Raw genomic sequence first — 17770 nt, 5'->3', positions numbered from 1 at the left:
GAAGGATCTTGCTAATTACAGGAAGAGTTAGCAACACCTATTTAGGTTCCAATCAACAACAGATGATGCTGTCCAGGCTGCTGCTGGGTGGGAACAACAGGGTTTTAAGTCTGCCTTGCTGCCAGACTTCAGGTGCCAAATAGACCATTTACAGAACTCTTAACTAAAGCACAGCACCTTTCACACCTTTCCAGAAAAATAAAGAGACAAGATTCTAAACCTTGAGGAAGAAGGAAACGCTTACACTGAAAAGAATGAACGATACATTTTTAATTGGGGGATTTGTCACAGCTGTGAACAGACGAGCTAAGCCAAAGTTATGCTATAGCTTGGTTAAAAACCAATTTCCAGGATGATTTCCTAGACAGGTAAAGGACAAAGCCGCCCATCCTCCTCCTGTTCCGATGAGGGCAACCTGGTCAATGGTGATTTCTCTAACAGCTTCTACAACCCTTGGGTTGATTTGGCTCTTCTGCAATCTTGCCACAAGGTGGCGATCGAGTGAGGTGGTAGTGCAAGTTCCAGCTCCAGGTTTCACCTAGGGCTAGAGGATTTTGTATCTTTGAGGGTCCAGAAAATGTTCGTGGATTGTGTGAAGTTTTAACCACACTGTACTTCATCCTGTGAGTGGTATGGAGGGACCACGCTAGCCGATTTCACCCTACATTCACCACTTGGATCTCAAGTGAGCCATGGATGCTGCTGGGGTATTATACTGTCCACAGTCCATTTACTCTCTGTTGTCCTAAAGGGACTGTCATTTCACTGGTAGCACTTGTTAGCGTCAGCACTATTGATGACAACAGTGTATCCTAAAGAGTTATTTATCTTCTCCTGTATAGTTAAATTTTTAAAAATTATTTTAGAGAGAGAGAGAGAGAGACCAAGCAGAGGAGAGGAGCAGAGGGAGAGAGAGGATCTTAAGCAGGTTCCTTTCTCAGCACAGAGTTCGACACAGGGCTTGATCCCAAGACCCTGAGACCTTGACCCGAGCCGAAATCAGGAGTCGGTCACTTAACCAACTGAGCCATCCAGGCACTCCGATTCCCTTCTGTCTTTAAACCCCAGATAATTCTCTTTTCTCAGTCTCAACCAATGATTTTACTTTCTAATTCGTTGAGAAACTTGAAGCAATCTGAAAAGAATTCGTATAAACACATCACCCCATCTGCCCCACCTCAGCATCTGTACCCACATAAGCAGCCCCCTGCCTGTTATCATGGAATTTTGCTCCTTAGAAACTGTCTGTTCTACCATCTAAAGCCAATGTTCCACTATGTACTGGATCCTATTTCCTTCTGTCGATGTGAGGCCAGTGGTCTGATAATCATCCCTTTTTCCTCAGCACCTTTTCATCCCTTCAAGATCACTCTCATCATCGTGGAACCATCCAGTTGTTTACTCTATCTGAAAAAGGCCCTTCTCTCAACCTCGTTCCTTGCCAGCTACTTTCTGCATTGATTTCTGCTCAGGTTATGATCTCATGGTTCATGGGATCAAGCCCCGCATCGGATGCCATGCTGACGGTGCCAGTGTGGAACCTGCTTGGGATTCTCTCTCTTCTTCTCTGTGTCTCCCACCTCCTCAAAATAAATAAATAAACATAAAAAACCACCCGTCACTTAATCTGACCTACAAGGTGTCAATGTGTCACCAAAACACAGAACTTCAAACGTCTCTTCAAAACATCTTATCATGTATAAATTACTACTACTATATGCATATTTAAAAACATATTAACATATTAGCTACTTAATAAATTTTGAAAATTGATATCAGACAAAATGATCAGTTTATTCCTGGATGGACATTACTCCAGTTACCAAGGAATTCCCATTCTGCTTCTTCTTTCCTTTCCCACGTTATAAAGACTTTAAAGATCTTCCTATATGAGTCTTTTTTTTTTCTTGTTAGCAGCTTTAAGGGTACCTGAATGAATCAGTTGGTTGAGCATCTGATTCTTTATTTCTGTCAGCCCTGCAACAAGCTGACAGCGTGGAGTTTGCTTAGGATTCTCTCCTCCTCCTTCTTCTCCTCCTCCTCCTCCTCCTCCTTCTCCTCCTCCTCCTCCTCCTCCTTCTCCTCCTCCTCCTCCTTCTCTCTGCCCCTCCTGAGCTTGCACACACTCTCTCTATCACTCTCTAACCCTCTATCAAATTAAATAAACTTTAACAAAAATAATAAAAGTTTCCTGGGACACCTGGGTTCCTCAGTCAATTAAGCATCCAATTCTTGATCTCAGTTCAGGGCTTGATCGCAGTGTCATGAGTTCAAGCCCTCCACTGGGTTCTGCACTGGTCATAAAGCCTACTTAAAAAAAAGAGAGAGAGAGAGAATAAAACATTCTTGGCTTCTTTCTGTCTTCTGATCGTCGTATCATTCCTGGGAGGCTGGAATACAAACAAGGACAAGTTGAGGGTCAGCACTGGAAAAACACTAAAGAAATACCATTTAATCCAGGATACAATATTTAAGTAATGAATGGGAGTCACCAAGAGATCAATTGTGCAGGTGCTAAAATAATTATGAATGAGACACAAAAATTAAAAGTTGGCAACAGCAAATCAGGAAAAAAAATAGGATCCTAGGAGATAATGTAAGTCAGTTTGTCTATCTCAGAGTAGAGAATCTTGATGGGTTAGGAATTCTTTTATGGAAGCAAAGTTCTGCCTTCCACTTATGTTGTGGAACTGGACAAAATATATGAAACACTGTTTTCATTATTGGACAACTGGCAACACAGGGAAGGGATCCTTTAGAGGAAGGAAACAGATCAGGCGAGCACTGGGTCAGACCCAGGATTTGCAGGAACACATCAGACCACAGTGCAGGAAGGCAGTCTGATGCTAAAGTTGTCCCTGAGACAAGGATTCAGAGCACAGGGCTCAAGGCACCCGAAGAGGCTGCATCAGGGGGGAGGTTCCAGAAGTTTCTGAAAGGTCCTTTGCCATCGAAGTTTTTCTCAATACTGAGAATATTAAATTATGTATGTGGGATGAAACCACACAAGACAGAGTAATGAACAGAAAAAGACATTGTCTCAGTCACCCTACCCATTCCTTGCAACTGGGGTCTCTGTTTCACATAGTAGGTCGAGAACAGGCAGACTAATTCCATCAGCTTGTAACTGAAAGGGTAGTCCCTTCAGTGGCCATGCTCCGCAGAAGACCCCAGACACTGGCGATGTGAGCTGGTTTTCTTAACGCTTTAGCCTCAGAGCGGTGCACAAAACCTCCACTCACATTCCTTGGGCCTCAAAATGTAAGCTATACCTTCAACATCCACAGGGGACAGGTAGATAAATTCTAAGACAGTTGCACGTAACTGAAAGGCAGCTGGGAAATGAGAGGAAAAAGGAAACATTTCCTGTGAGTGACTTAACTCTCCCTGGTGTAACTTGTCAGTGAAGCACTAAATATATATCTTGCTCAGTCCCATGTTTGAACCCTTTCAACTAATTAAGCAATGTTTTTCAAAACATCATCTTGGTTGTTTCAGAGAGATGACAATTGCTTTTTAAGTTCTTCAAAGAATTTTAAAAATATTTCAGTTTATTTAAACATTATTGATTATGTGTACTGTGATCGTGCAAATATAAGCAATAATAATGAAGGGTATCTATTGTGCATTTATCATATCACAGGCACTTCCCTGAGCACTTTATCAATGTTAACTCATCTCATCTTTGCCACAAATCTATACATTCATTACCGTTGTGCTCCCATTTGGCAGATGAGCTACCTGAGATACAAAGAGATTAAGTGAATTGTTCCAGATAAATTTCTAAGCCTAGTTTAAAGCCCAGTTTAACCCCATGCTTCTAAATTCCTCTATGCCAATTCCCTGGAGATAGGAAATGTAAAAGCCATGGAAAGGTACACAAATTAATTAAATTCAACAAAATGTGATGAATATGTTGAGATGTAATTTACAAGTACTAAGGGAGTGTAAATAAAGAGCCTTTGCCTGAGCCATTTGGGCCAACGAAAAGCTTCCTAGAAGAGATGACATTGAAGTTGAGTCTGAAAACATGAGTAAGGTGTTTCCAAGTTAGCCAAAGGAAAGGACATTCCAGGTAATGGGATCAGCATGAACAAAGACATAGAGTATAGTATAGGCACTGCTAAGGATGAAATCAATTAAATTCTACAAAACACGTTGAAAATTCCCTGGCACGTGGTAAGCATTTGGGCCAGAATTATTACACTGTGCCCACAGTTATTAGCCTCCCTGTATCTACACTGGTTTCCTTGTAACTTTGCAGACCTTCCCTTTCTGAGTCTGGGAAGTCCTTGTGACTCACTTTGGCCGATAGAACATGGGAGACACCCCGACAGAACGCCAGTTCTGAGCCTCTGCCTCAAGAGGTTTGTGCACTTTCATTTGCTCTCTGAGACACTTCTGCCATGAGAACACCCCGGATTAGCATTCTGGACAACAGGCCACCAGGGAAAGAGCACCACCGTCCCATTCAAGATCATATCAGATCAGACTATAGCTAATCGAACCCAAACACCTGAGAGGTCCCAGAGAAGATCATAGAGCCACCCATCCACCTGAAACTGACTGCAGATGTTTAAATGAGCTCAACTAAAAGTAGAAGTACACCCCAGCTGATCCATAAACTAACAATTAACACACACACACACACACACACACACACACATATATATATATATATATATATATATATATATATATATATATAGTTTTATGTTACTGAGATTGCATGGTTGTTTCACAGCAAGAGCTAACAGATATGGGATTGAATAATAATAGCTATCATTATTTTTGGTCTGGAGAAATTCAGGATGTACAGGACATATATTTTTAGTCAGAAAGATACAGAAAATAGTGTTGGAGAGGTACATACTGGCAACTACGGTGTGTTAAGTTAAGGAGCTCAGAATGAATACCATAAGCAATCTGTTGAAACCCCCAGAAGATGTAACGAAAGATATCAAATAAGACAGAGAAACAAAATTCAAATCAGAAGAAAGTCAGGTTGGAGATCGAATATGGTGAACATTGATGTATCGGTGTTAGTTTAAATTAAGAGAGTAGAAAACAGTACCCAAATAAGGCATGTGATGAGAAGAATGAGCCAAGGGTAGAACCTAGGTTTACAAGGGCTTTTAGAAAACAGGAAATTATAGCAGCAGAAAGTGGACCAAAAGTTAAGATTAGAGAAGTACCAAAATAATCATGATACCATGACATGATGGAAGTCAAGGAATAGAATTACCATGGAAAGAAAGTGGGATTTTTCTGGGAAAAGATGACTTGAGAAAAAAAAAATCTTTAAATCCCATGCCTTCCTTTCCAATTTTAAACTATAAGAACAATTTAAAATAACAAAACTTATGGCTGGACCTAAGGAAAAAACACCTAAATGTTTGAAACATTTTAAGGAATGTCTTTAGACTTAGGTTCCATGAGGATTGGGGTTGTGACTCTCTCATTCAACTTTGTATCCATCAGTCATGGAACCTAGTATGCATTTAGTACACAATGTGTTGAAAGAAGAGAAAGAAGGAAGGAAGAATGGGTGAGAAGGAGGGAGGAAGAGAGGAGGAGGGAGCATTGGGGGGAAGGAAAGACAGAAGGGAGGGAGGAAAAGAGGAAGAATTTTGAAGGTTACTACTGGCTTTCTAAGTGCTAACAAGGGGTCATCAGTGATCATAAGAAAGAGAAATATTCTTCCCACATCAAGGATACTAAAATTAGAAAGCTTACAAAAATCCCCCAAAGGGAAGGCAAATAAAAAGCTTTCAACATTTGCCAGAAGCAGAGTCAGCCAATTTGTTAAGTTACCAGGTCAAGTAAGACCTTTCTGTCCCCTGACCACTTCTCCCACCCCTCCCAACTGAGTCCTTATCTAAAATCTGGGGGAATCTAGACTCTATATGATCTAAGAATGAGAAGAAAATTCATGAAGCTTTCCGAGCCCACACAAACATATCTTTTCTCTCGCTATATAAAATTTTAAGGAGCAACAAGAAATAAGAATTTAAAAAAAAATTTTATTATGTCTTGGTTACTTAAGAACCAATAATACTAAATATAATAATCAAATGACCAGATTCAAAGGTTTCAAAAATGAAACTGCAAGACACATAATTAGGGAAATCAGGAGTGTTCACTTAGAATATGAAACATAATTGCCTCTTGTAAATATGGCCCTGAAAGCTCTGACAAAGGTCCTCTTTGGGACTTAACTATTTATTCTGCCACCTTTTTCTATGTAGGAATCCTGGGCATCTTTGATGGGACATGATAACAGTTGGTCTTCAGTTGGTAGAAATGTTTCACATACTCATGACGTTCATTGGATTCTTTTCTCATTAGCCTATATCACTTAAGGTAATACTTCTTGGTGCCAACTTGATGGGAATTATAAACTCAGATACTGAAATAGTATCACATCATGGTACTTAACTATGAGATCGTGACGCAGTGTGATGCTGTGTGCACCACACGCCTCAATTACGTCATCTTCAAAAATGCAAATACGTATTTTAAAACATCCTCCTACAAAACCAAAAGACCAAAATTGAAAAGCACTGAGGCAGCCTTTCCCATCTTGGATTCTTCCAGGGAATCTGAAACTGGATATTTCAGACACTATTCAGAGCCAAAAAAGAAACTGTTTTCATGATGCCCAAATACACATGACAGCCAGGAAAGCTAAGCCAAGCTAAGTCAATGTTATAGAGATACCCTGAAATTGCATTTTTTTTCCTTCAAACGTTCAGATACCCAAAAAGTGGTTCTCCAAATATAAAAAGAGCAAAGCTTCTTCTCTCCTCACCTTTTCTTTCTCTTCATTGTTCATTGTTCTCTAACCCCTCTTCTATCCTATATCCCTCCACATATTCCTGCTGCCAACCACCTCACTGCCTCTTCTCTGTGAAGATCATGGGGACAGACAGCCTGACAAAAAGCAGATACCACCCATCACTGCCAAGTGTAAAACTCTCCTTCTCCCACCATTCACAGAACTTTGAGAGTGTTTTCCAGGGGCAGTCCAGGTTTTCAGTGAGGTTTCCAGCTTTTCGTGGAGTTTGAGGGTCCATCCATATAGGTGCCCCAGTGAGTCAGGCTCAGGAACAGATTCCACCATAGAATTTTCTCAGAACATCTTCTGCAAGTCCCAGGTTGTCAAGACCGCTACCTCCATTTCTAGGTTCCGGTTCCATATGGATTAGCTCCATGTCCAAGTTCTTGAGGACCAGAATAAAATCTAGAAAAAGAATTGGTGTGTGCACACACATACACACACTACACAATCATGCTGCCACTAGTCAGTACATTTCTTTCTAAATACAAATACAAATTTGTACAGGAAGTGAGATTATCATGAAAACATGGCCAGATGTCAACTAAGAACCAGCTTAAGTTGTTCAAAATGGTTATGAACTTCAAGTAATCCTATTCTAATGCATTCCTTTCAGAATAAGGGATATGTACTTATTTGTATTTATCACTATTAATACAAATAAATATATGCAATATGAGTACAATTAAAATTTCTCAATTGTTTTTCCCCCAATGAGAAAATTTTACTTTTCCTGTCCATGAAGGAAAATCAAGCTCTTAAGGAAATATACATTAGAATCCCTGAATATCCTATATCAACAGAAGTCATACTTTGCTACACCATAACTTTTTCATGGCATTTTTCACTTCAACATTCCTCAGGGTATAGATCAGAGGGTTGAGCAAGGGCGTCCCAATTGTATAAAACACAGCCACCATCTTGTCTATTGGAAATGTGGTTGGTGGGCGTGTGTATATGAATATACATGGACCAAAAAATAGGACAACCACAATAAAGTGGGAGGTGCAGGTGGAAAGGGCTTTTCGCCTTCCTTCAGCACTGTGGTTTCGCAGAGAGTACAAGATGACAACATAGGAGATAAGCAGGATTATGAAACTCACCGTGCATATGGCCCCACTGTTAGAAACAAGTAGCAAATTTATCACGTAAGTGTCCATACAGGCAAGTTTCAACAAGGGCTGCAAGTCACAGAAATAGTGGTCAATCACGTTGGGGCCACAGAAAGGCAATCTCAAAGCCAGGAAAATTTGTGCTGAAGAGTGGATACAGGATCCCACCCAGCTCAAAATCATCAGCACACTGCAGACGTGCTGGCTCATGATGGTTGTGTATCGCAAGGGCTTACAAATGGCTACATAGCGATCAAAAGCCATGAGGATGAGCACCAAGATTTCCAGGCACCCAAAGAAATGAGCTGCAAAGACCTGAGTCATGCACTCATTGTACGAAATGGTATTCTTCTGAGTAATGGCACCCACAATCAATCTGGGAGCTGTGGATGTAGACAGGCAAGCATCAGCAAACGACAGATAGAATAGGAAGAAGTACATGGGACTCCCAAGGGTCCTGCTTATTTTAATAGTCACTACAATAAGAAAGTTCCCCAACAGTGTCGCAAGGTAAAGAATCAAGAAGACCCCAAATATCGCCTTCTGCTTTCCTGCATCCTGTGTCAACCCAAAGAGAATGAATTCAGTCACACTGCTATTCATCGCAATTCTACTGGCTGAAAGTAAGGTGCAGTTGAGGACAAGGGCTGAATCTGCAAAGAGAAGAAAAGAAGTGACAGCTTGGGAAGATCGGTGGGCTGAACTCTGAATGCCTTGCTTTTGCTCCATGTTATGAACCTCTGACTGCCTTCAATCCTCTATGACTCTTGGTAAATGTGCAGATGCCCAAGCCTCTCCCAGATCTATCTGTCGATTCAGAAGCTAACTGCCTTGGATCAAAGCCTTTGCATTTGGGGAGGTAAAATTAAATGTCCTTTAAAAATTCAAATCCTACCAAGATAGAAAACTGCAACACTTGAACTTTCCTTGGGCAAGTGACTTATCTCGCTGCAAATTTAGCCTTCATATGAAAAATACAGTGCAAATATTTGCCTTACCTGATCCTGAGTTTCCCTAAGAATTAAACATATTTTTATGCACACATGTAGACACATATATTTCATGTGTTATGCATTTTATCTACATGCTTTGAATTCTGAAAAACACTATTCCACTATAATTAAGCACTCATACTGTTGAGGAGTCCCTCTTGATGAAAATATTCTCAGTTTAGTTCACTCATTTTTGGGTCTCTGACCCCTTCATCTCTGACCCTGTCAATATCTTGAATGAAATATGATTTACAAAAATCTATTTTCACAGTCTTTTACTTACACCTCTCGTGTTCAATGTCAACTTCCCTGATGCATTATATGACAAATGTCAGGACAACTTTGAGGTTGGCATAATTGAGGAAAATCGTTTACCTTCTTGGCTGTACTGTTGAACTTAACTCATTACAATATTGAGCATCTCGGCCTATGAATTCAACATGCTATAAAATTCCTAATGATGCCTATAATCTAAATTGTGTTTTTTACTCCGAGTTGTTCCTTTTTACTCTGAATTCGTTAGGATACTTCTAAAAATATCAATTGACTATTATTCCATAATTCCAACATACTATGTTATGATTGTTCTATTTCAAGTTCTTGTTCCTAGCACGTATAGTTTGTCATTGAAATCATCATATAATAACATTTTGTGTCCTGATTTTGACTTGGAATTATTAGAACACTTCTTCCCATGTTATTATACTTTTCATTAGTTTCATTGTTAATTTAATCATGTGACACTGTATAAATTTTTATAAGTGGCATCTTTTTGAAAATTTGTCCTTTGAGATATTTATATTGCTTCCAACGGTCACTCACATAGATAACAACTCAGAGTAATATCCCAAGTATGATATTGCCATCCCAAAGCTAGAGATTATCATTGCTATTTATAATCATTAAAAACGTTTTTCAATATTTTGTGTCTATTCGTTAGCTGTATTTTATTATAGAATAATTCATGATTAACATTAATTATCCAAATTACACAGGAAAATGAGAGAAGAAAATTAAAATTTGTCTCCCGTTTATTGAATCTATAATCCTACTCTCCAGAAATAACTACTTTTGGTTTCTTCTATGTCATTTAAGAAAGATCCTATCAGTATATTTACATATGTGTGTATTTCTACGTCTTTTTACTATGTACAAATATGGTCAATATTTCAAGGTTGATGATTTTGCAGAAAAGCTGATGAACATGAAGACAAACAAAAAGGTTTTGTTTTGACAGGATCTGATTCTCTCATTTGGTTAACAGAAAAAATTGTATTAAAATATGCATATACATTTTTGACCCCAACCACATTTTACATGGTTGCCACAATTTTCATGAAAATAGTGTTCTTTTGAGAATGCTTTATCTTTGTTCAGTTCATATTTTGCAATCATGATATTTTATCTGGGATGGCTATTCATCTAGGAAAATAACTACGTTTTTTTATTCAATGACACGGTTGCTGCAGTCAGATGTCTTGGGTTCAAATCCCAGCTCCACTATTTACTACCTTGGGAAAGCCACTTTAAACATAACCAGGGTTACTCTGCAGATGAAATGAGAAAAGGACCCAGCATATAATAAGTGAGAATTGTGTAAGTCCCAGCCTCTGCTACTTTCCCTATTCTGATTTTATTTTTTCCCTTTTCTGTGACTTTTTTTTTCCTTTTCTTATTACAAGCTACCAATTTCCCCATTCTCATTTAGCCTTTTTTCCAACATTTTAAAATTACACTATCTATGCACTTCTCTCATAATTCCATAGTTATCTTTCATTTGAAATACTGAATCCCAATTATCTGGATTCTTTTATTGTAAAGAATGGGCAGAATACTTGTTCTTAATGACTTTTGAGTTTTAAGACACATGTAGACGCAATACTACATCTGTACCACTGTTTTTCACACTAGTTTCCTTCCCCCAGTGGCTGAAATCATCTCGGCACTGTGGTTCCTGCTAATTTGTCATGGTGATCAGAAGCTGGGAATGGCAACTCCAAACATCGTTCATAAATACTAAAAAACAGGGGCGCCTGGGTGGCTCAGTTGGTTGAGCACCCGACTTTGGCTCAGGTCATGATCTCACGGTTCATGAGTTCAAGCCCCGCATCAGGCTCTGTGCTGACAGCTTAGAGCCTAGAGCCTGCTTCAAATTCTGTGTCTCCCTCTCTCTCTGCCCCTCCCATTAGCACTCTGTCTCTCTCTGTCTTTCAAAAATGAATAAATGTTAAAATAAATAAATAAATAAATAAATACTAAAAACCAAATACAAAGTGCAAACAGTTTCCTTATATGTGACCCATGATGACATGAGAGTAGAAATAAAATGTACCCTTGGTTGTAAAGAGTTTGTGATCCAAAGATACGAAAATCAGAGGGGTGAGAGCACTTGACATGAAAGAAACCAACCAAAGTTTTAATGGGGATCATGGGACAAATAGAGAAGAACGATGTGAAACCGCTGGTTTAAACTGATTCTAGTGTCACAGTAGAAAAACTTGGAAAAGTAAGGTTTCCTCTCTGCCAAAGGCCATGGAAGCCACGTTATGAAATTTGAACATATTTTTGCAGTCAAGTATGAGATTTGAAGATATACAAGATATGAAAGCTGATTTTATTAAGATTTATTCAACACCTAAGAACAGAACCATTCAGCTGTTTATCAAGATTTAATCATCTGGTTTTTCTAAGTTTAGTCTAGTTGGATTTGGGCTAATCCGGAATGAGGTGCCTGCTCCCTTCAAGATGTCAGAGTTACCCTGAAGAAATCCATCTTTGTATCCCCTGCACTTGGAAACCCAATGGAGAACATACAGGTGAATCCACTGTGGCCCCAACAGAAAGAAGATTGGCCCAGCAGGCATCCCGAGTATGATTCAGTGGTGCCTCCAGACCTGTCCCTTCCCCTCTCAGAGAAGGAGCAGATGGGCTCCCTCTCAGCTGTCTCTGTGGGGGGCGGGGAGGAGGTAGCAAAATCACACAACTCCTCTCAGCTTTAATAGGATCATTTTGTTGTTGTTGCTTTTGACTTTGTTCTTGTTGTTAAGACTTTAGTTTTGTAGAGCAGTGTTAGATTCACAGCAACACCAACACACAGGTACAGAGATTCTCCATGTGGTCCCTAGCCCCCCACACAAATATCACCCCTGCCATTATCAACATCTCCCTCCAGAATGGCACATTTCTCGGAACTGAGGAGCCTACTGTGACACATCCTTATCACCCAGAGACCACAGTTTACCCCAAGGTTCACTCTTGGTGTGGTACATTCTATGGTTTGGATAAACATTAATCACAGACATTCATCATCGTAATATCATACGGAGTATTTTCACTGATCTAAAAACAGGATCAGTTTAGATTCTCAAAACATGAGATACAAAAATTCCTTTCACACAGTGTGTAATACTCATTGAGTTCTAAATAAAATGGCTCACACCATTTTGTTGGAGAAAACTAACACGTTGAGGGCAATGTCTATGTGAGTTTTCATTGTGAGTATTATTAGCTCATACATAGCATGAAATTGGACTGGCCTCTCATAAACCAGTCAGTATTACAAATGGCCAGTCCTGGCATTCTTTAAGTGGGCCCACTGTGTTTCTAAACGGAAAGAAAGGACACAATTTCAGATCTTCCCTCTTACCCTCACTCTCCGTCCTCTCCCTCTTTTTACCTCCTTGCTCCAACTTAAAAAGGAAAAGCGGGCATTCGAAAAATATGGTGAATCATAAATTCTAATTCAATGGTTACTGTGGTTTTCAAGTGCAAAGGCTCAAACGCTGTGCCATAGTCTTGCTTACCACCTTTCCTCCCAAGGCTTCTGCTCATGTGTGTTCCAGCCATGCCTGACACTTGCTGTCCCTCATGAATATGTCCCGACCATCTCATTCCCTACATTTTCAATGTTTCTTAGTGGCTAAATGACCTTCCTCTGAAACAACTTCCACTCTCCGTTGCTACCTGTGTCTAGAGTACCCAATTCACCCTCTCAGCAAAGCTTTCCAGGTTTTCCCAAACAACCTTCCAGTGTTAAAATCTGTGTGTGTGTGTGTGTGTGTGTGTGTGTGTGTGTGTGTTTCCTGAATCGTGCTACCCTTGATTAGAGCCATCATTCCTTTTCCCTTTAATATTTTTGTTCATTGGATTTTATATCTCATGAGGCAGGTTCACAATGTCTATTTCGTGCACTTCTGGCCAGTCTGGGAGGCAGGTGAGGAGAGAGCAGTCAGAAAGAAACCAGCACCAGGATGCAAGCTTTTTTTTCTCATGGCAATGTCTCCCTCTGCAGCTAGAGGTAGCCTTCATCTTATCGGCTTTTCTTTTAAAACACCTAATTTGGGGTGCCTGGGTGGTTCATGTGATTAAGCATCAGAATCTTGGTTTCAGTTCATGTCATGATCTCACGGTGCATGGGATCAAGCCCCACATTGGGCCCTGTGCTGACAGCCTGCTTGGGATTCTCTCTCTCCCTCTCTCTGCCTCTCCCCGTTCATGATTGCTCATGCTCTGTCTTTCTCAAAATAAATTAGTAAATATATAAAAATAAATAAATAAATAAATAAATAAATAAATAAATAAAGGGTCAACTGCTTATTTAATTAATTTAAAAACTAAAGAAACCCACAAGTATAGGGTTCTATACCTCTGCCCCCTTGAATGTACCTCCCTTTCAATAAAAATTGGTCGTGAGAATGTGCTGCCTCAAGCAGAGGCCAGTGAAAGCTGGGAGCCCTGACACATTCAGATCCTCTCATCACGGAGACAAATATGTTCCTGGAGCTTCAAGCTTCTCAGGAGACAGAATTAAATCATGGCAACTGCCCTAAAACCTAGTCCTGCATGGGAGGCAAGGAAAAGAACATAGTTGACTTGTGTTTGAAAACTTACCTTATTTCTTATAAAGAAGGAGATGGGATCCAAGAGAGAGCTCCTAGATTTGCTCTCACTATTCGGATTTACTTTGAAGATGAATCATGTGCAGTAAGTGTGCAACATGTGAACTGTACATCCAATAGATTTACTCAGCTTTCCACTGCAGGGTCTACGGGGAGAGGAGATACTCCACAGGTAGCCAGTCTTTCCTAGCAGGCCTGAGTTAGAGCTGTAATATCAGCAGAAAATTTCTCACTTCTATTCTTAGAACTTTCGAGAATAAAGAGGAAATATCCTCACTATTCTGTGATACAAACATCTCTAAAGACAGCTCTGTAAGCCCAAAACAACTCCCTGGCAGAGCAGACGAATTGTACATTTCTTCCTCCTCCCTCCGATATTTATAGAGATTTCATAGAAGTCCACAAATGCCAAGCTTTTGGAGGGACGAGGACTCTGCCCTTCCCACCCAACCCCAAAGGCAAAGCTCAGTCAATCCTGGATCACAGCAAACCATGGTGCCAAGTAATCCCAAACTAGGCTGTCAACAGGCAGGTTCTGTCCTCAGAGCCCTTCTCCCCATCCAGAGTCTGTCCTAAGGGACACCTCTCATCTCAGTTACCAAGTGCTCCACTCATGTCCCTGCCCTACGGAAAAAGCTAGCAGTTGTAAATCACTGAAAGTTCCCAATGCTCTGCTCTTTCAGTCAAATCTTTCTAACAGCACATAAAGCTCTGAGCCCATGTACAGGTTCAAACCCATGTGATATAATTGAATTCTCGCTTCACGATTTACGTCTCTGTGACTTTAGGCAAGTTTCTTAACGTCTCCCAGTTTATTTTAGAAAATGTTACTGTTACGTATAATATTATAAATCTTAATGATACTCTTAAAATATTAAATTACAATGAAAACTACTGTTTGCAATCTCTACAATTTCTAAATATTTTGAAATCAGTAAGTCAACAGGTAAAGAAAGCAGAGAAAGAAAATGGAAATGAAGATGTTTTACACGTTTTTTTAAATCTTTAAGTCAAGTTAAGTTATAGTTAAGCAATGAAATGCACTTTTTATATTGAACAATTCTGTACACTACTCAATGCTCACCACAAGTGTACCCTTGACCCCCTAATCTGCTTCACCCATCTGCCCACCTCCCCTCTGGCAACCACCAGTGTATTTTCTGGATTTAAGAGTCTGGGTTTTGTATTTTCTCTCTTTCCTTTGTGTGATCATTTGTCTCGTTTCTTGAATTCCACGTATGGGTGAAATCATATGGTATTTGTCTTCCTCTGTCTGACTTATTTAGCTTAGCATTATACACTCTAAGTCCATCCATGTTGTTGCAAACGGCAAGGTTTCCTTCTTGTTAAACCTGAGTAACAGTCCACTGTATGTACCGTATCTTCTTTATCCATTCACCTATCAGTGGACACTGGGTGGCTTCCATAATTCAGCTATTGTATATAATACTGCAGTAAACAAAGGGGTGCGTATGTCTTTTCCCATTAATGTTTTTTTTCTTTGGATAAATACCCAGTAGTGGAGTTACTGGATCAGATGGTAGTTCTATTTTTAATTTTTTGAGGAAACAACATGCTGTTTCTCACAGTGGCTGCACCAAGTTGCATCCCCACCAACAGAGCACAGGGGTACTTTTTTCTCCACATCTCCAGCATCCTCGCCAGCACTTGCGATTTCTTGTATTTATTATTTTAGCCATTCTGATAGGTAGGAGGTGATATTTCACTGCAGTTTTTTTGGTAACATTTATTTATTTTTGATGAAGAAAAAGAGAGAGGGTGTGCACGGGTGAGGAGCAGAGCGAGAGAGGAACAGAGGATCTGAACAAGGCTCTGTGCTGACAGCAGAGATCCCAACATGGGGCTCGAACTCACGAACCACGGGACCATGACCTGAGCCGCAGTCAGATGCTTCACCAGCTGAGCCACCCAGGCACCCCTCATCGTAGTTTTGATTTGCATTTCCTTGATTATTAGCGGCGTTGAACATCTTTTAATGTGTTTACTGGTCATTCGTGTGTCTTCTTTGGAAAAATGTCTATTCAGGTCCTCTGCCCATTTTGTAATCAGATCTCTTCTCATTGTGGTGGTGAATTGTATGAGTTCTTTGTATCGTCTGGATATTAACCCTTAATCATTTTCAGCTGTCTCCATGTAATTTTTGATTTCCTGTTTGATTTTTTGGTTGACCCATTCATTGTTTACTAGGAACTTCTTTAGCCTCCATGTATTTGTGTTCTTTCTAGATTTCTTCTTATGAGTAATGCTACTTTCATACCATTATGGCCAAAAAAATATGTATAATACGATTGCAATCTTTTCAAATTTTTTAACACTTGTTTTGTAGCCTAACATGTGATCCATTCTGGAGAACTTTTTATGTGTATCTGAAAAGAATGTGTATGCTGCTGTTTATATAATATTCTGAATATGTCTGTTAGGTCCATTTGGTCGAATGTGTCATTCAAAGCCACTATTTCATCATTGACTTTTCTGTATGGATGATCTGCTCATTGATGTAAGTTGGGTGTTAAAGTTCCCTATTATTACTGTATTACTGTCAATTTCTTCCTTTATGTCTGTTAATAGTTGCTTTATGTATTTAGGTGCACCCATGTTCAGGGCATAGGTATTTAGACTTGTTATATCCTCTTGTCGTATTGTTGGACTCATCCAGACCTAAAGACACATGCAAATTGAAAGTGAAGGGATGGAAAAGCATTTACCATGAAAATAGAAGGAGAAAGAAAGCTGGGATAGCAATACTTATATCAGACAAAATTGACCTTCAAACAAAGACTGTAACAAGACTCAAAGAAGGACACTACATAATGACAAAACGCACCATTTTTAAACATGCAGTAGATGACTTTTGATAAATGTATACATTCCTGTAACTACCACCCCACGGTAGGAGTTTGTCAACTTTATTCTTCTATTCAAAGAAACAGATTTTGGCTTTGTGTGTGTTCTCCTCATATTTATGTTCTACTTCTTTGCCTTCTGCTCTTTATTATTTGGTTGTGTCCTATGGTGACTTCTGAGGCTATGAAGGACAATCTGTTTCATGCATCCCCCCTAGCTTCTGGTGGTTTGCTGGCAATCTTTGGAGTTTCACGGCTTATAGATGCATCACCCCATCTCTGCCTTCGTCTTCCCTGGTGTTGTCCCTGGTTGTGTGCATGTCTGTCTCCATGTCCAAATCTCCCCCTGTTTATAAGAACAGTGATCCTTATAAAGTCCACTATGACGACCTCGTCTTAACTTGATCATCTGCAAAGACCCTATTTCCAAATAAATTCATATTCACAACCACTGGGAGGCAGGACTTCAACATCTTTTGAAGATTTACAATTCAACCCATAACAAACCCTATACAGCCTCTAGAATTGGGGAAACATCCTGAGGGGGAAATCACAGCATGATTGAGGCTCTCCAAAATTTCCTCCCAAAGCGCTGCTGCTGTCTCTGTCCTCACCCCAGCCCTGCAAGTGACCCTCCACCAGTTCTCAGCCTCCTGTCTGTGCCAGAATCACCAAATGTTCTTGAGATAGAAGCCACCACAGATCTTATTTTTCCTTTCCTTCCCCTACATTCATCTGCTGTGTTCTTAAATTCCACGTATGAGTGAAATCATGCAATATTTGTCTTTTTCTGCCTGACTTATTTCACTTAGCATCATGCCCTCTAGTTCTCTCCATGTTGTTGCAAATGGCAAGATTTCATTCTCTACGATCAAGGGAGGCAAACCATAAGAGGCTCTTAAATACAGAGGACAAGCTAGTGGTTGTGAGAAGGGAGGTGGGTGGAGGGATGAGCTAAATGGGTGATGGGCGTTAAGAAGGACATTTGTTGGGATGAGCACTGGGCATCATAGGTAAGAGGTGGACCACTGGGTTCTACTCCTGAAACCAGTCCTACACTGTAAAA

General features: G+C 39.9%; 1 protein-coding gene across 1 annotated transcript; it reads right to left on the bottom strand.

Annotated features, from left to right (window-relative positions):
• Window positions 1–7644: 7644 nt before the first annotated feature.
• LOC122200034 (olfactory receptor 4C11-like) lies at window positions 7645–8553 on the bottom strand. The gene has a single exon (XM_042905444.1). The coding sequence runs from the start codon at window positions 8551–8553 to the stop codon at window positions 7645–7647; it is 909 nt and encodes a 302-aa protein (XP_042761378.1).
• Window positions 8554–17770: the final 9217 nt, after the last annotated feature.

This window comes from Panthera leo, chromosome D1 (assembly GCF_018350215.1).
Source record: "Panthera leo isolate Ple1 chromosome D1, P.leo_Ple1_pat1.1, whole genome shotgun sequence".
In the NCBI taxonomy this organism is placed as follows: Eukaryota; Metazoa; Chordata; class Mammalia; order Carnivora; family Felidae; genus Panthera; species Panthera leo.
The sequence above is the reverse complement of the archived record's forward strand: the minus strand, read 5'-3'. Positions and strand labels throughout refer to the sequence as shown.

Excerpts from the sequence above, each read along its gene's own strand:
- LOC122200034 (XM_042905444.1), bottom strand. The coding sequence starts at position 8,553 with ATGAATAGCAGTGTGACTGAATTCATTCTCTTTGGGTTGACACAGGAT.